Consider the following 17729-nt stretch of genomic DNA (forward strand, 5'->3'; position numbering starts at 1 on the left):
CATAAGTGTTGTTTACCTGGACTCTTCAATCAGCGTTCAAACCCTAAAACCTGAGGACTTGGTTCTGTCGACGGCCTGAAGCGTCTCTCTGGTCATGTGTGAACATGCATCACTTCTGACAGCTGGTTTGCTGATCCTTTTCACTAAATAAACGTTGATGAGCTTGAAAATCTAAGTTCTTCTTCTTTACCTTTTGCTTTCAATGCTTTCATTTTGTCCTGCCAAAATATTGGAGAATTTATGAGGCACCTATAAGTAGAAGAAAATGTACAAAATGTGAAAAAAGAAACCATTAAGCAATTGTCTTGGCCCCTGAAGGGCCGTGGTTTTTGTGAGCCAAACACAGAATTCACTGGATTTCTACCTAATGTTCCAGCCGTTTCAAAAACCGGAGCAGGGTGGAGTGTCTCACAGCGAGGACCTTCTGTCCAATGACACCATTCTGTTCTAAAGACTCGTCTCTACTAAACAACACATTTAAAGTCTGCAAAGACATTTCCTCAACATTTAAACTGGACAGATGTTGATAAACCACATGCTTTCAGGTGAAATATTACCCGTTATTTACACAAATGAGCTGCATGTAAACAAACTTTTAATCGTTTATTATATTTTGTTTCTGACACCAAACAAAAACACACAGAAGTAAATATGTTTTTCCTCAACAGTAATGCATCAGGATAAAGTCACGTTTATGCAAAACACCCTGATTTTCACACAGAACACAAACATCAATAATTGGATATTTTTGTGGTCATTTTACATGACAGCAGACAGAAATACTCTCACAATTTATTTAGTGACTTTTAGACTAAACTAGAAGTTCATGAGATTTTGAACATCAGTTTTCACCAGCGATGTGGTGAAACATATTTCTTACTAATAAATGATGGTAACTATTGTTACTTCATCAGTTCCCTCTGCTATCATATTCTAAACGGTATTTGATTATTATTATTAGTGTTTTTTCACTTTTAAAATCGTAACATTTCTTTTTTTTTTCTTTCTAATCTTCTGGTTATTGCGTTTGTTGTAAATAGGCGTGCACGCGTAAACATGCTTACACACGCAACCACCCGGATTACGCATGCGCGCCTTTTCCATCGAGAACATTTCGGAGGTTTCGCGACATTTCTTCACAACAGTGTAAAGAAAGATGAAAACAGCGTCACTTCCGGCTGAATGAAAACATGTTAAAATAAAGGTCATTGTGTAAACATTTTATGTGGCCATACGTTGAAATATTCTTACTATTTTACATAAAACCTTTACTAATTACATAATTATATTAAATTAGTTGATGTATTCACAGTGTTAAAGGTGTGGCAGCCCTGCTCTTAAACAAGCAGCTTTTATTTTGAAAATTCTTTAGCGGAAATGGACAGTTTCATTCGTTAGCTTGTTCCGATTTTAGCCCCGTGCAGCAGCTTGGAGTGGAGGAATTAAGTTGGATATTTCTGCTCCTACAATTTGTCTTTTTCCCTACATTTATGGGGCATTCCCGGAACATGTTCCGGCCTTTCTAACTCCACATTTCATAACAGCGACGCAGGAAGGAAGGCTGCGTTTGCGGATCTCGGAGGCTTAGTTTGGTAAGATTAGCTCTGAATGGAGTCTTTTACTTTGCTTAACCCGAGTTCTAAACTATCCCGGCTTTGATGGAACCTAAAGCGATCTTTGCGGGTCCCTCGCATGCGTGCTGGTTTGATGGCTGAACTTTCCCGCTGTGGTGTAGCGTGCCTGTAGCTAACTGCCCGTCCTGCTGCCGGTGAAACCGAACGCTGTCATTTGAACCCCCACGTGTCCACTCTTCCTCTGTGAATGAGTGAACTAACTCCTGTCCCGCTGCTCACAGACCCTCATCTTCATCACCATCATGATCCGCATGTAAAGGTGACTGACAGGAGTTCGCGCTCATTAGTGACGTCCTCTTGCACGCGCCTGAGGTGATGCTAGCTCACATGCTAACATTCAGATCCAGTTTGCTGGAATTGGTTCGTGTAATCCAGAATATTCTGATGTGGTTTACATCCCTTGAATGACAGATTAATACCTCAAAACTGGATTTAATTGGACGACACCAGTGTGGCTAAATAACCCGGGTTATCTTCTGCCTTTCTGATCGGATTACATGATCTGTCCAGGTCTGTTTACCTTATGTTGTCATGTGATCAGCAAAGGTCAACCGCGGTGTCATAATCTGGATTTAATCCGGAGTCAGTCAGGGATTTTATATGACATATTGTTGCATTCGTTTGTAAAAGTTCATGTTTGGATTTTAATGTTCATTTCTGACTAAATGGATTCAAACTAAAGAGGTTTTTTCAAATCGATTTCCTCCTCAGGCTCAAACATAAACACATGTTCTAGTGTGTAATTTCTACTTTTCAGTTTGTCTTCATCTCACAACCGAATCTAATTCTTATCATGAATCATGACATCAGTGTTTCGCTAATTCACAGCATGAATTCATAACGTTTATAACGATTTTGTGTACTTAGTCTTTTATTCAGACTGTAATTGAATATATGAATGTTCTATGATGATAAAAACCTGCTTATTATGAGGGGAGGAAGAGTAAATGCTGCCTTTGTGTTTATTTTCAGTGTGTTTGCGCCCCTCCGGCGGTAAACTCATGTGCCGTTCGGTCAGGTGTGCTGTGGGAAATTCTTCCGTTGGACTTAAATGGTGTAAAAACCAAAATCATTGGCAGAATATCGGCTCTGTGTTCATACAAAGTAGGTAGAAACGTAACGATCATGAAGAGGTTTTTCTTGGTGTTTAGATCAGATGGCTGTGCTGTTAATACGAGCTACTGAGCTGTTTTTCTTTAGTTTTTTGGTGGGCGGTGGGATTTTTTTTTTTTTTTATTCAGAAAAATGCACCTCTACCCAAAGAGGGTCAGAGAAACCATGGATTGAAGGAATCTTGCGTTGACATTTGACCTCTTCCTCTTTTCCTGCTGGTGTCACGGTGACACCGTTCACTTCCCTTCAGATTTGACGCATGAAAGCTGCGTCTTGTAACTTTTGGGGATTCGTGCTGAGTTCCCTGCTCTGATGTTGGGCTGCTTTTGTTTCATCTAATGTCTCCTTGTGTTTTACCAATACTCAAATCATTTCCATCGTCTTATCCTAAACGTCCTGTAAAGAATGTCCTCTTTGCTTGCATCACACGTCTTTCGTCTGCACCCGCCTGCTGACGGCGGTCTTTGTGGCGCGTTTCTCCCAAGGTGACCATGCTCTGCTGGGGAAACGCCTCCTACGGTCAGCTCGGCTTGGGAGGGATTGACGAAGAGATTGTGGTGGAGCCGCGAAAATGTGAATTCTTCCACGGGAAGCGGGTGCGGGACGTGGGGTGTGGGCGCAGACACACCGCTTTCCTGCTGGAGGACGGGACCGTGTACACCTGCGGCTGCAACGACCTGGGGCAGCTGGGACACGAGAAGTCCAGGAAGAAACCAGGTTTGTGATCTTCATGTGTTCCCCGATGAAAGCTGGTGGAGTTCCTGACCGTCTCCTCGTCTGACAGAACAAGTGGTGGCCCTGGACGCGCAGATCATCGTGGCTCTGTCGTGCGGGGAGTCTCACACGCTCGCTCTGAACGATAAAGGACAGGTGTTCTCCTGGGGTCTCGGCTCGGATGGACAGCTGGGTTTAAATAACTTTGAAGAATGTATTCGAGTACCCAGGTACACTTATGGAAGCCTTTAGCAAATACTGAGAGTCTGATCACAGCAGAAATGTTTGTTGTCTGACTGTAAAACCTGCAGGAACATCAAGAGTTTGTCAGATGTTCAGGTGGCTCAGGTAGCCTGTGGGTACTGGCACTCGCTGGCTCTGTCCAAAGGTCAGCAGGATCCCTTCCTAAAGCTTCTCCTCCTGAGGCAGAGGGCTCTGCTGAACCTGATGCATGGCTGCTGGTGTTTTCTCACAGGGGGCCACATCTTCTCTTGGGGTCAGAACCGATACGGTCAACTTGGGCTTGGAATGACCGGACAGAGCATCTCCGTGCCTCAGCACCTCCAGTCTCTGCAGGGCATTCCTTTCGCTCAGATAGCAGCAGGGGGCGCTCACAGCTTCGCCCTGACGCTCTCAGGAGCCGTGTTTGGCTGGGGCCGCAACAAGTTTGGCCAGCTGGGTCTGAACGACACCAACGGTAGGTGATCCGGAGCTCGGCGTTCCCAGGAGGTCCCGTCAAAGGAGGAGGTTCACCGGGGGTGTTTTTCAGATCGCTGTTTCCCTGCTCTGCTGAAGGCCCTGAGATCTCAGAGAGTGATCTACATCAGCTGTGGGGAGGATCACACCGCGGCTCTGACCAAGGTACGGGGATCCTTTCTGGTTCTGGTTTCAGCGTTCAGGGATCTGCTGACGTCTGTACATCCAGGGAGAACCGAGAAGAGAATTCATTTCACTCAGATTTACAAACATTTGATTTGATGACCCAAAGGGAATTTGCTCAAATGAAAGAAAAATAATCCTTTGACATAATTCTCACATTTTTATGTTTTCTTTACAACTTCAGATAAGAAAATGTTTAAAAATAAAGGAAAGATGAAGACGATTCAGCTTAATGTTTGCAATCCGGGTGCAGCCGATTGGAAAGAACGAATCAGACGGCGGCGAAGAAAACCACAAACTGAATCAAACTTTGTTCTTTATTTGAACTCGACATCATTTTCACTCGTTCATCAAATACGATAATTCAATTCAGAAGAAACTTTGTGTTGCATGAAGAGTCGCAGCCGTCAGGTTCCTACGTTGAAAACGTTTGACCTGTTTCCAAGTGGGAGGGGTGTGGCCTTCCAACAAGCCCACTCCTGATTGGTGACAGTGGTTGGCCCGGACCAATCGCAGCTTACTGAGGGCGTCGGCCTCCAGCGTGGCGGCGTCCGCGTGGAGCTGGAAGTAAAGCGTTTTCTATGGCTGACGTCGTGCTGACTCAGTCCAGGTCTCTGGCGCGGTCGGTGGTGGTTCTGGTGGTTCTGAAGGTTCCAGCACCGTCCTCTGCAGGATCATCAGGATCTGATCATGTTTGATGGGAAAACAAAGGTTTGTTCACAATGGCACCAAAAATGCAGCTTGATAAGAAACAGAACAGAATGATGGTTTAGTGACAGCAAAGCAGTCAGACTCTGAGATCTGAATCTCAGCATTTTTCTCTCCGTTACGCTCCGGTTACCTGTCTGATGGCATCCAGAACGCCGCTTCCTGCAGCAGGAGGGTCATGTGACCACGTTCCACTGCTGCCTTTACAGCGCTGAAATGTGAACGGGCATTTTTATTTCAGATTGTTTTCATTGTTGAGGCGTTATTTTCCTCAGAATGAGTTGGGAGCAGGTCTGCATCGTTTAAACGGCGGGCTCTGTTTCCCCCCCACTTTATTTACCTGCACCTGGTTGCCATGGTTTCTGTGGCTGTCATTTAATGTTTGTTTGTTTTTTTGGTCTAAATTAAATTTGTAAAGATTTGTTCCTTGATCAGATCAAATATCTGATATTGCGGCGTCCGCCCACACACCTGCAGGCGGCCGTGGTGCAGTGGTAGGGCGGTCGACCTCTGATCCGCACATCGCAGGTTCGATTTCCGCCTTGCCATGAGTCGAAGTGTCCTTGGGCAAGACGCTGAACCTGCGACCACCTCACCTCTGGTGGTAGGTTGGCGCCAGTGTTCTGCAGCGGCGCCGCCATCAGTGTGTGACTGTGACTGTAAAGCGCTTTGGGTCTCCAGGAGGGTAGAAAAGCGCTTTATAAGTATACCCATCTACCATGAACCTGATTCCATGATCAGGTGATGTCAGAGGTCTAACCGCTAACCTGAGGTCAGAACATGGAACCCATGTGGTCGGTGTACCGATCCTCCTGATCCCGTTAACGTCCTGCGTGTCCTCCTCTGCTGCTTACAGGAAGGAGGAGTCTTCACCTTTGGAGCGGGGGGTTACGGCCAACTTGGGCACAACTCCACAAACCACGAGGTCAATCCCAGAAAGGTGTTTGAGCTCATGGGAAATGTAGTCACTCAGATAGCGTGTGGAAGGTAAAGAGATGTTCCTGCCGCACACAGAGGGCAGCGGCGTTCCTCCACCTCCGGAGGCGTTCTACAGATTCCCGCTGTTTTTCAGGCAGCACACGCTGGCCTTCACCCCCTCCTCGGGGAAGATGGACTCCTTCGGTCTGGGAGGGAACGGGCAGCTCGGCACGCGCTCTACCTGTAACAGGAAAAGCCCCGCCCCCGTTAAAGGTCCATGGGCGTCTTCCAGTGCTTCATCCGATTCAGGTGAGTCTCATTCATTAAACAGAAACACCGTTTTCTGGACCCCATAACTCTGACTACAGCTATTTACAGTCTCTGATACGATACTGATCTGAATGTTTTTACTACAATACGTTTTCCCACCATGCACTGGTCCTCCAGACGCCGGCGAGGCCGCAGACACTGGCGCCCCCTCTGGACCAGGTTAAAGTAAAGTTTTAATGACATTTCCACCTTTACTCTGCCGGTCCTTTTCCTGTCATGCTCCGCTTACGGAGAAATCTGCCTGATCGATGCAGAAAGGCCAGAGGAGAGCTTCAGCTCAGACGCGTGGCAGGATTACTTTGGTCTTTGAATCTGTCACTTCCTGTGGAAGCAGCAGTCAGTGTTCTTCTTCTTCATCATCATCATCAATGTGCGCTGGGAACGGCCCTGGAAAGCACCAGCAGTACATTGATGATGAAGATGACGTCACACAGGGAACTGTCCTACAGTTTCTAAATAATCCTAATTCCACACATTTCTTTTCGTTCCAACCGTGTTAAACTAGTGTGGCTTCCAGACTTAAAGAACGCGTTCAGGGAAGCTGCCTTCCTCGTTCACATCGACGTCCTTCTCCGTGTTTGAGTCTGTGAATGGAAGCGAACAGCAGGGAAAGTTGGCCGGGCCTCGTCTGATGCTTTGTTTTTGTCACTGCGTTGCAGACATTGGGGAGAGCTGCGTGGTCAACAGGATTTATGCAGGAGGAGACCAGAGTTTTGCTCACTATAGCAGCTCCAGTGTGAGTATGTGGAACCAAATCGGGTTTGTGCAACGATTGAAGCAAAGGGTTAAAACGGGCAGATTTGCTACAAACAGCAACCTTTTTCCCGCTTTTGATATTTTTATGTAGATTGTTGGGTTTTCAAAATAAGACATTGGAAACAAACTGATACGAAACATCAGACAGAAATCTTTTCTAACAAGCAAAAGCTTTTATTCACTATCTGTCATAAACATTAGGGGGGAAGGTGATCATTTCCTGTGAATCCAAAAGCCACTCATACATGTTTACTGTAAAATGACTACAAGGAATAAAAGATCACCTTTGGACTTCATGAGGTCACTCATTACGTCTTCTTCCCTCATGAATTGTTTACTCTTCCAGAACGAGCAGATGATGGAGTCTGACAGGATTCAGGGTCTCCACAGGAGGATCTGCACCGTAAACGAAGACGTGCTTCAGACGTGGCTCAACCAACCAGCAGGAAGACTCCCGCTCGAAATGTCAAAGTAAATGTCCCCCGATTGAGTCAAAGCAAACTTTATTTATCAAACTTTTTCAGATGCTGGGAACGCAAAGTGCTTTTTTTTAATGGGCGGCCGTGGTGCAGCGGTAGGGCGGTCGACCCATGATCGTAAGTTTGCAGGTTCGATTCCCGCCTTGCACGCCCATGTGTCGAAGTGTCCTTGGGCAAGACACTGAACCCCACCTTGCCTCTGGTGGGGGCTTGGCGCCAGTGTTCGGCAGCGGAGCCGCCATCAGTGTGTGAATGTGTGTGTGGATGGGTGAATGGGACTGTGACTGTAAAGCGCTTTGGGCCTTCGTAAGAAGGTAGAAAGCGCTATATAAGTATACGCCATTTACCATTTAATGACATGAAAATAAAACAAGCCTAAAAGCAACAAGAAGGCGTAGAATCACTAAAAGTAGATCTAAATGTTGTCATAGAAACCATCATCCTGGATGAACAAAGCATGACTACGTGAAATAATGTAAACCTGTTCCTAAACTCCAGCTAACATCAAATTAAAAGGCCTCGGAGCAGATTTAGCAGTGAAGATTTGAATCTTAATTAATTCATCCCAATAATCCCACATTTCCTCCACTCTTTCAGGGAGATCGACCTGATTTTTTCCTCTGCCAGCTGCATCAACGGATCCTTCCTGTCAAGCAGGTAACCTCTCCAGCCAGCCGGGAGAAAAGGCGCAGCCCTCTGCGGCCAACGCCACGTCACGCCTGTGTCTGTTTCTGTGCAGCCATCCGGATCACTTCAGTACCAGCAGCAAATGCTCTGGAGTGGACATGAACACGGCTCGCCTGCTGCTCCACAAAGTCACCCAGAAAGAGCATCGCGAGATCAGCGAGCAGGTCAGAGGTCATTCAGAAGAGAGTCCTTCCTGACTTTCTACTAGCGTCCTAAACAAAAAGCTTCTCTAAAGGAAATAAAGGTTTGAAGGTTTCCAGCTGAAAAGGATGCATTAAAGCCTGAACTGGAATAGGAAACGGCCTTCATGGGCTGCTCGGGGTTAGGCCTACTTTCACACACACGTGAGCTTAAACTCGGATGTGCGGTTGTGAGTTTCTGTAAAAAGCCCCCCTTCCCCCATGAGGTTGGCTTTACCCCACCCTTCACTGAAATGTAGCGCACACACGTCTTCTTCCAGGGCTGTACAGCGTTCTCTGGCTACATCGCAGTTTATCTTTTGTGGTCTCGCCGTTTTGGTGAAATGTTGCATCTTCTTTATTCTCTTAATGCTGCGTCCGGATTCTCTGCTTTCATTCTGCATTCTGATTGGCTGTGGACCTTGTCAATCAATCTCCTTTATGCTGTGTCTCTCGTACAGAATGCGTTGAGTTTAGTAGATCTTCAGTCATGATCAGATCTTTTTTTTCCTTTAATGGGGCAATTACCATATCAATGGTGAGTAATTAACATCACCCAGTGAGGGCCCTTGGGCAAGGCACTTAACGCTGCTGCCTCCCGAGCGCGGCTCGTCTGTGGAGAACAAATTTCGCACACCCAAGGTGTGTGACGGAAAGTGGAACTTTTTTTTAATTTTTTTATCTATTTTTCTATGAAGGTTTGAGAATTTCAGGGAGAGATGTTTAAAATTGTCTGAAAATGTTCACGTCTGTGTGACAAAAGTGGATAAAGCGAGGAGTTTAACAGCCTCCAAACATCTGGAACTATTGTAAAAAGTAAAGAGGAATACTCTGGTTATTTTTGACAATACGCTGCTTCTGCTGACTCCTAACGGGTCTCTGTGCTTTGGTCTCCTCCAGGTAGCTGCCAGTCTGGAGAAGAACCTGATCCCCAGACTCAGTCCTTCTCCTCCGGACATCGAAGCCCTCAGACTGTACCTCACCCTTCCAGAGAGTCCTCTCTTCTGGGACCGAAACAACTTTGTCACCATCACCATACCGTTTGCCAAAAGTGTTGTGAGTCTGAAAGAGGCGCCGCTGAAGGTTCTAGGTAAAGTGGCGCCGTTCAGACCTGGTGTCAGACGTTTTCCTTCATTTCTGGCGTCAACGGAAAAACGTTGTGTTTGCTTCAGGAAACTGGTGGTCGACCTTGGAGCCCCCCGTGTTTCAGCGCTTGGTAGATTTATACCGGGACGTGGTGTTGTACCTTCTCCAGATGCACAAAGTTGGGATTCCCTCGGTAGAGTCCAGGATCTTCACCTGCTTCTTGGACACTTCCTTAAGGCTCCTGGAGCTCCTGCACAAAGTGAGGAACTTCACTTAAAACCCAGGATTCTCCCTTTACCACATTTTCCAGCATGGTCTGTCTCTTCGTCTCAGGTGAACGAGAGAGCCGGTCAGATCATCCGGTACGATAAATTCTACATCCATGAGCTGGACGAGCTGATAGACATCAGACATGACTATGTGACGTGGATCCAGAGGCAGATGTACCCTCTGGTCAGTGATGTTCGTCTGCTGGTCGCTCCCCCAAGTGTCTCTCTGCTGAAGCGTCTGTCCTTCCTCACCAGGGTCACGACGGTGTGGTGACTCTCTGCAAGTACCCCTTTGTCTTTGACGCCCAAGCTAAAACAACCCTGCTTCAAACGGATGCCGTCATCCAGATGCAGGTATGCCCCGCCCACCGCTGCCCGTCGGCTCTAAAGCGTGCAGCCATTGGTTAACCGCGGTCGTGGTGCCAACAGATGGCGGTTGATCAGGCCCAGTTACAGAACTTCAGCTCCATGTTCATGCCTGCTGTGGAGTCGGTCAACCCGTGTCTCATCCTCATCGTCCGAAGGGAGAACATCGTTGGAGACACGATGGAGGTTCTCAGGAAGTCAAAGAATGTGGACTACAAGAAACCGCTGAAGGTACGTCTGCTCCGCTGAGCTCCTGGGTCATACTGGGACTATAGTTTTGGGGGTTCCTGGGTCTAATGGGCAGAAAAGTCTTCTTAGTGCCTTTATTGGTCTGGTTCTGTATTATCTCAGAGGAGCAGATGAGTCCAAACATATATCACATATCTCATAATAGAAATGTGAAATCATCAGCAGGTTGTTTAGGTTGAAATATGTATTTCCTGTTGTAAACAGATAAACTAAAGGAACACGATTAAAGCAAAAGCTCTCAAGTTTCAGAGAGAACATAAATAAAACTCAACGCTAAACTGCCTGGTCGGTTCCATTTAAGAAGATTCATTCTACAAATAAATTCTACTGGTTTCAAGTTTTACAGACAAACATAAAGGGGACAAAGGTTTTTGTCAGCATCCTGTGAAAAAGATGGAAACTGAAAGCAAATTCTGGGTTTGTTCTGGTGGTTCAGACGGTCTGACCTTCATCGCTTATTTCAGCCTGACATGGAAGACGCTGGCTGGCTCTGCTTCAGGTTGGTGGTACTTCCAGTTCTAGAAGGAACATGCCTTCTGCATGAAATGGAAACCTGAAATGAGTCACCGGGCAAATGGATAAAAAAATCTACCAACCGGACAAATGACATCACTATTTCACACAGAAATACCCTCAGAACCTTTAAAGACCAGTACATTACATTCAAGTATAAATGGTATGAAGACGTCTTTATTGTCCTCTAAGTGTTACTCAAATGCTGAGAAACCAAGAACAGGTGGAATTCTGCCTCCAGAGGATCACATTTCAAATGAAAACATAACGTTTCACACGACTCAGTCCAGTTCTCTGATACTTCAGACACACAATCCACTGAGCTGCGACTATGATTCAGCATGCAGACTTCATTCTGGTCTATAAAACCATTCACGGTCTGGCTCCTCCCCCACTTCAGGACTTTGTCAAAAAGGAGACGCACCAGAGTAAGTTCAAGAGGAGACGCATGTTTCCTCGTAGAAACAGACGGTTTTCTCCTTTCGGGCCTCTTCCACGGCTCCCATCTTTCCCAAAACTATGAAAATCATGGCTGCTGGAAACCAAACTTTCACTCACAACTAACACTAGAAAATGGAATAAAACTGTTTCCTAAACAAAAGTCAAAAGAAAACGGGGAGGGGGGTCATAGTTGTCGTTCTGATTTTGGTGATTTTATGGATTATACCATGGAACTAACTTTTTTAAACTCTGTATTAATTTGATGTCATTCTTTGCCATGAATTTCATGTGAATACTTTTTTATTGATGTTTTATTTTAGCACATTGATGGTAGCACAGCTACCAGTCACAGAGCTGACCTGACCCCCCAGGAGCAATGTGGGTGTCAGTGCCAGGCCCAAAGACATATGGGGAGCCAAAGGGGGAATCGAACCTTTGCTGTTCATATTCTTCTCGTACCGCATGGTGTTTGTCTGAAGCTCGTTAGGATTTGAACAGGAACGGGTTAAATGTGTCTTTTGGCTAACAGGTGATCTTTGTGGGGGAGGACGCCGTGGATGCAGGCGGGGTGAGGAAAGAGTTCTTCCTCCTGATCATGAAGGAGCTGCTGGATCCCAAATACGGGATGTTCCGTTACCACGAGGATTCCAGGCTCATCTGGTTTTCAAACAAGGTAAGTTTACAGAGCATGTTTCTCAGAGAGCGACTCACAAAGTTAGAACAATATAAAATCAGTGGTGAGACCCACATAAACACACAGCCATAGAAGTAAACAGAAGTGAACACAAGTAAAAGTCAGCTAAAAGCTCTCTAAATAAAAATGTCTTAACTTGAGCTTTAAAACACTCGACTGAGTCAATCAGGCGCGGGGGGGGGTCATTCCAAAGTCGGGGAGCGACTGCCTGAAAGGCGACGTCTCCCCTAGTTTTAAAATGAGTTTTTGGAACATAAAAGATTTTCATCAGTGGACCTCGAGGAACGTGAGGGAGTGTAGGGAGTTCAAAGGTCAGAAATATAGATGGGGGTTTGTCCGTGCAGGGCTCTAAAAACTAAAATCAAAATCTATTCTAAATTTAACAGGAAGCCAGTGTAGAGATAAAAGCGGGGGGGGGGGGGGGGCATGAGTGCGCTGATTGGTTCCAGTTAAAAGCCTTGCAGCAGAGTTCTGGACCGGTTGGAGACGTTAAGGAGACTTTTGGTTCAAACAAGTAAAGAGAGAATTACAATAATCTAAACTAGAGGAGATAGAAGCCCGGATGATCAGCTCAAGGTCAGATCTAAAAACAGTTTTTGACCAAGAGCTTTGAGTGAGAGTCTAGAGACGCAGCTTTGTCCAACTAGACACCAAGATTCCTGAGACTGGGCTGGACAGAAGAGCTCAGTGAACCAAGCTGTCTGTGATGGAGGGAATTTTGTCATCAGGACCAAAGATGATCGTCTCTGTCTTGTCAGGGTTCAGGAGTAAATGGTTGTCATTTAACCAAACTCTGATGCTGGCCAAGCAGTGTAGTAGATACCATAGATTTGTGTAATCATTTTGTCCAAAGGAGCAATAAAGTTTAATGTCATCAGCGTAAAGATAAGAAATATTCTAAAATTTGCTGATGAGTCTCCCAAGGGGAATCATGTAGAGAGTGAATAGAATGGGTCCCAATACAGAACCTTGGGGAACGCCACAAGACAGGATGAAGATAAAGAGTCAACACAGACCTTATAGGATCAACCACTGAAAGAGGAGGCAAACCAGTTTAGGACAGAACCAGATGAACCGTAGTCGTTATGGAGACGTTCCATCGTGATTTCATGGTTTACAGTATCAAATGCAGATTTCAGGCCTAAAAGAACGAGAACAGATTGACCAGAATCTGCCGCCATGAGCACATCGTTGGAAACTTTTAAAAGAGCCGTTTCAGTTGAGTGGTTCTTTTTAAAGCCAGATTGGAAAACGTCACAAATATTGTTGTGTTCTAAGAATGACCTTAGCTGCTCCGCTACAACCTTCTCCAAGGTCTTAGCAGTAAAAGGAAGTTTGGATCAGAGTGGTCCAAGTTAGGTTTTTTAAGCACAGGATGTATCACAGCGCGCTTCAGAAAGGAAGGAACACATCCAGACATTGAGCAGAGAATGGATGTCCTCCACTGTCCTCCGAGGTCCGGTTCAGTCCCCCCCATGCATGATATTAGTGCTGGCAGAACACTGAAGGGCTTCTCCACACACCTCTCCCTTCCAGACTTTCGAGGACATTGACCTGTTTAACCTCATCGGGCTCATCTGCGGCCTGGCCATCTACAACCTGACCATCGTGGAGCTCCACTTCCCTTTGGCGCTCTACAAGAAGCTCTTGAAGAAGAAGCCAACGCTGGACGACCTGAAAGAGCTGATGCCAGACGTGGGGAGGTCGGTGTTGGCGGTTCTTTGCAGCGGCGTAAAGGAGAGCTTCTAAACGGTTCCTCTCCCCTTCCATGCAGGAGTCTGCAGCAGCTGCTGGACTACACGGAGGATGACGTGGAGGAAACCTTCTGCCTGAATTTCACTGTGAGGCTTTTCAGCTTTTCTCTCGTTTTCTGGACAGGATTTAGACGGCGTGTGTGTTTTTCCAGATCACAGAGGAAAACTACGGAGCCACAGAAGTTCATGAGCTGGTTCCAAATGGAGAAGAGCTCAGTGTGAACAAAGGCAACAGGTGTGTGTTTGTCTGCAGCCGTCTCCAGCCTCTGCCCGTTTCACCTGAACCTTCTGGCTCCTCAGGCAGGACTTCGTGAACGCCTACGTGGATTACGTCTTCAACTCGTCCGTGGCGTCGCTCTTCGAGTGCTTCTACTCAGGTTTCCACAAAGTGTGTGGCGGGAAAGTGTTGGAGCTGTTCCAGCCGAGCGAACTGCAGGCCATGGTCATCGGGAACACGAACTACGACTGGACAGAACTTGAAAAGGTTTGTTTAAGTACTACTTTAGTAAAATATGGAATTTTAATGACTAGTTTCTGGGAAAAAAGAAGGTTCCAGAGGATCTTTCTGAGGAGGTTCTGTTGTTCTCCAGAGTACCGAGTACAAAGGGGAGTACTGGGCTGAACATCCAACCATCAAACTCTTCTGGGAGGTCTTCCATGAACTTCCGTTGGAGAAGAAGAAGCAGTTTCTCTGTGAGTCACATGAACACGCGTGCAGTTCCGTGTTGAACACCAGGAAGCTGAAGGCGTGTTTGCTCCACAGTGTTCCTCACAGGAAGTGACCGCATTCCCATCTTGGGCATGAAGAGCCTCAAACTGGTGATCCAGCCCACGGGTGGAGGGGAGCAGTTCTTACCTGTAGCCCACACCTGCTTCAACCTGCTGGACCTTCCCAAGTACACGAGTCCGGAAGCGCTCCGCGAGAAGCTTTTACAGGCCATAGATCACAACCGAGGCTTCAATCTGGCGTGATGGAAATGAAAAGGTGTGGAGACCACATTCCTGGATGTTTCCTTTCTTCAGGCTGGAGGAGTCCATGACTCTAGAAGTGGTTCAAGTTGTTCTTTATTTTTTAACTTTGCTATATCGGGACTTGATGTCGCACTGAGAGATGACCCCACAGGGCTCCTGTAGACCCGCTTTGCATCAGCACTACTACCGTTCTGAAGCCTAAGAGCTCGAATCAAAAGGGGAATTTTTTTCTTCTGTGAACGTTTGCCAAAGTGGGATGAAAAACTGAACTTAAACTGCACTTTGTAATCTGCATGATCACTGCAGGCAATCACAAAATCATACAAAGTTGTGTGGGAGTTGTGCGCTTTGTTGTTTGAATCTAAACTGTGCAGCAAGCCCTGGGTTGTGTTGTAACGTGGGACAGCAGTGCGGAGCGTTTAGCTTTGGACGCCAAGTTGATTTTCTTGGCTTCATGCCTTAAAGAAAAATCCACAAATAAAATCTAAAACCAGTCAAATAAATGCTGCTTTTGGGGAAAAGGTGTTTTCTTCCTTGGGTTGAAGGTTCAACTCCTGAAAGAATGGACATTATTGAAGACAAAGGACCACGGGGCGTTTCAGTTCACCTTTTAATGCTAAGCTGTACATGTTTAACGCCGGGACAGACGGACAGGATCTGGCTTTGAGCAAAGCGGCGTCCCGTCTCTAATGGGGGAGGTCGTGGTGGATCAGTTTATAGTGGGACCCACAGGAAGGACAGCGCTGGGCCTCCCCCTCGTGAAGCCAGAACCACACGATGGCGGTGTTGTCCTCCTCACCTGGACAGAAATCACACCTGTTAGGAGGGCGCGGGACAGCGGGACAGAACGGTTTTAGTCAGGCTCTCACAGAGACAGCCCACCAGCCTCTTGTTTCCAATGCTGGGGACGATGTGGGGGTCCTCCTTGGTGCCCGTGTAGTGTTTGGGCTTCAGGATGCTGTAGGGATCCTGTAAATTACAGTTAAATGAACGTAGACGCCATAATATGTCCGACTACTCGATAGGAATGATTGTTCTGAATAAACACTTCTAAAGGTTGGGTTTACCTTTCCCTGCTTGAGGGCCTCCATGGTGGCTCTCTCCAGGCCGGTGGCCTGCTCCTCGTCTGTTGGGATTCCTGGGATTAAAGCGAAAGAAAAGGCCTCTAGAGATTATAATCCTCATTCTGAAGACTGGACTCCAGGTGGTAAAGAGTCACGTGTCACTGCACACACTGCCAAAGTGGGAGGGTCTATTCCAGGCCTTTCCCGGGGTTCAAAGTCCAAATGACCTTCGTTGGATTTTCCTCACGTTTAACCAAAATGTTAAACTTCAGTATCGGTATTTATGTAGAGAAGTAAACGCAGTAAGCGGCGGCCGCGTGACCCTGAACTCAGCGTGACCCACAAGCCCCCGCGGCGGGGATCGCTTTCACCGCCATAAATAAAAGCTTTACCTCCCGCGGACGCCATGGCGCGGTGACCCGCCCGAACCACCGCGGTTCTTCTCAGCTGCAGGGCTGCCGCCGAACAGCCCCGGAGAAGCAGGCGTCCCGCCATTCTGCTGAGTCAAAAGCGGAGTATGCCGAGACGACCGTGAGCTGGACTGAAATGACCCCAGCCTGTGACGGACAGGAGGACTGACCAATGACAGCAGGGGTGCTGTTGGCAGAGCCAATGAGGGTGGAGGGGGCGGGGCAAAGGGTTAACATTAGAGGCAGCAGTTTTCAATGTAAGATCAATTCTTTTAACTTTAATTATAGATCTAAATTAAAAACCTACTTCAGGAATGTTCTTATTTTTCAAGGTAAAGATTCCTTAATAATACAAGGAGAAATGGATATATTAGCAATAACCGATTTTTTTGTTGCTTTTGTTTGGGTAAAAGAAACAGATAATTCAAATTAAAATATCGCACTTTTTTTGATGGGTATCATTTAACCCTTGGCCTATCGTTAACACGTTAACATTGGGAGTTGGGTCATCTAGACCCACTAGACAGTGCTCTGAACTTTTTTTTCTTCAAGGATTGGTGATCTTCACTGGTGTCCATGGATTACATGAAATCTTTCCACCTTTATCCACCTTTGTCATGGTAGGGAGAACACCTCAATGGAAGGGGGGGGTCATCTAAAATAGCACAAGGGTTACAGTAATTGATATAAAAGCGGTAGCATTTAATGGTTAATTGCTACGTGTCTCCTGAAGGAGGCGGTGTGGAGCCACCAAAAATGATGGTGGTTCGATGAGAAGAAAACGCTGAAAAAAAACTGAAGAACGCGGGAATAACAGAAACTGGGCGCGTGAGTTTAATAAAAGTATGATGGGAACATAAAAAGACGGGTCTCGCTGTATTACTCAGGCTGCACTGCAGTGTCTATTCACAGGCGCGATCCCACTACTGAGCGGCACGGGGGCTTTGACCTGCTCCGTTTCCGACCTGGGCCGGTGCACCCCTCCTTAGACGACCTGGTGGTCCCGAGCTCCCCCAGGAGCACCATATCGATACCGAACTTAGTGCGGACACCCGATCGGCATAGTCCACTGCAGCTCAGAGCTCCTGAGCTCAAACGATCCGCCAGCCTCAGCCTCCCAGTAGCTTGGATTACAGGCGCGCGCCACTGCACCCGGCGATAGAAGGCAATGTGCATCGGGCTTTTAGCTTCTACGCAGATGACGTCACGTTAAGGTTGGGCGACCTCTGGTGGTGACAGCAGGTATTGCTTCTAGGGGTTTGAGTGTTGGAGGCGCCTCAAGGGTCCTCGGAGGCTCAGAGAAAGCTTTCGCAAGTCACTTTCATATCAATGTGATCTTAAAAACTGAATTTTAATATACGTTTGGATAAAGTAGCATTCTATTAAAAAGAAAAGAGACGGTTGAATAGATTTTACTGACCACTGAAATCAGCAAAAACAACAATTTATAATGAAATTCCATTTAAAACAGACAAATTCACTTTACCACTTTCAATTGCATCTTCTTTGGCACA

The 17729-nt window shown here is 46.6% G+C and overlaps 2 protein-coding genes across 4 annotated transcripts; one reads left to right on the forward strand and one right to left on the reverse strand.

Moving 5' to 3' along the window:
- The first annotated feature begins 1385 nt into the window (after positions 1-1385).
- On the forward strand, positions 1386-15244 carry herc4 (HECT and RLD domain containing E3 ubiquitin protein ligase 4). Of its 3 annotated transcripts, XM_023963275.1 has the most exons (26): positions 1386-1592; positions 2607-2738; positions 3233-3464; positions 3532-3691; positions 3773-3849; positions 3937-4158; positions 4231-4322; positions 5905-6035; positions 6121-6275; positions 6414-6455; positions 6956-7032; positions 7399-7523; positions 8129-8188; positions 8271-8382; positions 9298-9487; positions 9570-9742; positions 9817-9936; positions 10008-10106; positions 10182-10349; positions 11851-11994; positions 13552-13718; positions 13790-13856; positions 13922-14004; positions 14070-14253; positions 14360-14462; positions 14533-15244. In XM_023963275.1, the coding sequence occupies exons 3-26, from the start codon at positions 3239-3241 to the stop codon at positions 14739-14741; spliced, it is 3186 nt and encodes a 1061-aa protein (XP_023819043.1). In that variant the 5' UTR covers positions 1386-1592; positions 2607-2738; positions 3233-3238; the 3' UTR covers positions 14742-15244. The 3 variants fall into 3 exon arrangements, with proteins under 3 accessions (XP_023819043.1, XP_011483069.1, XP_011483070.1); XM_011484767.3 differs by lacking the exon at positions 2607-2738; XM_011484768.3 differs by lacking the exons at positions 2607-2738; positions 6414-6455.
- Positions 15245-15337: 93 nt separating this feature from the next.
- Positions 15338-16370, reverse strand: LOC101174857 (cytochrome c oxidase subunit 5B, mitochondrial). The gene is made up of 4 exons (XM_004077502.4): positions 16198-16370; positions 15809-15879; positions 15611-15710; positions 15338-15540 (listed from the first exon to the last, which is right to left on the reverse strand). The coding sequence occupies exons 1-4, from the start codon at positions 16298-16300 to the stop codon at positions 15428-15430; spliced, it is 387 nt and encodes a 128-aa protein (XP_004077550.1). The 5' UTR covers positions 16301-16370; the 3' UTR covers positions 15338-15427.
- Between the last annotated feature and the right edge of the window lie 1359 nt (positions 16371-17729).

The sequence above is a fragment of the Oryzias latipes genome, chromosome 15 (assembly GCF_002234675.1).
Source record: "Oryzias latipes chromosome 15, ASM223467v1".
Classification (NCBI taxonomy): Eukaryota; Metazoa; Chordata; class Actinopteri; order Beloniformes; family Adrianichthyidae; genus Oryzias; species Oryzias latipes.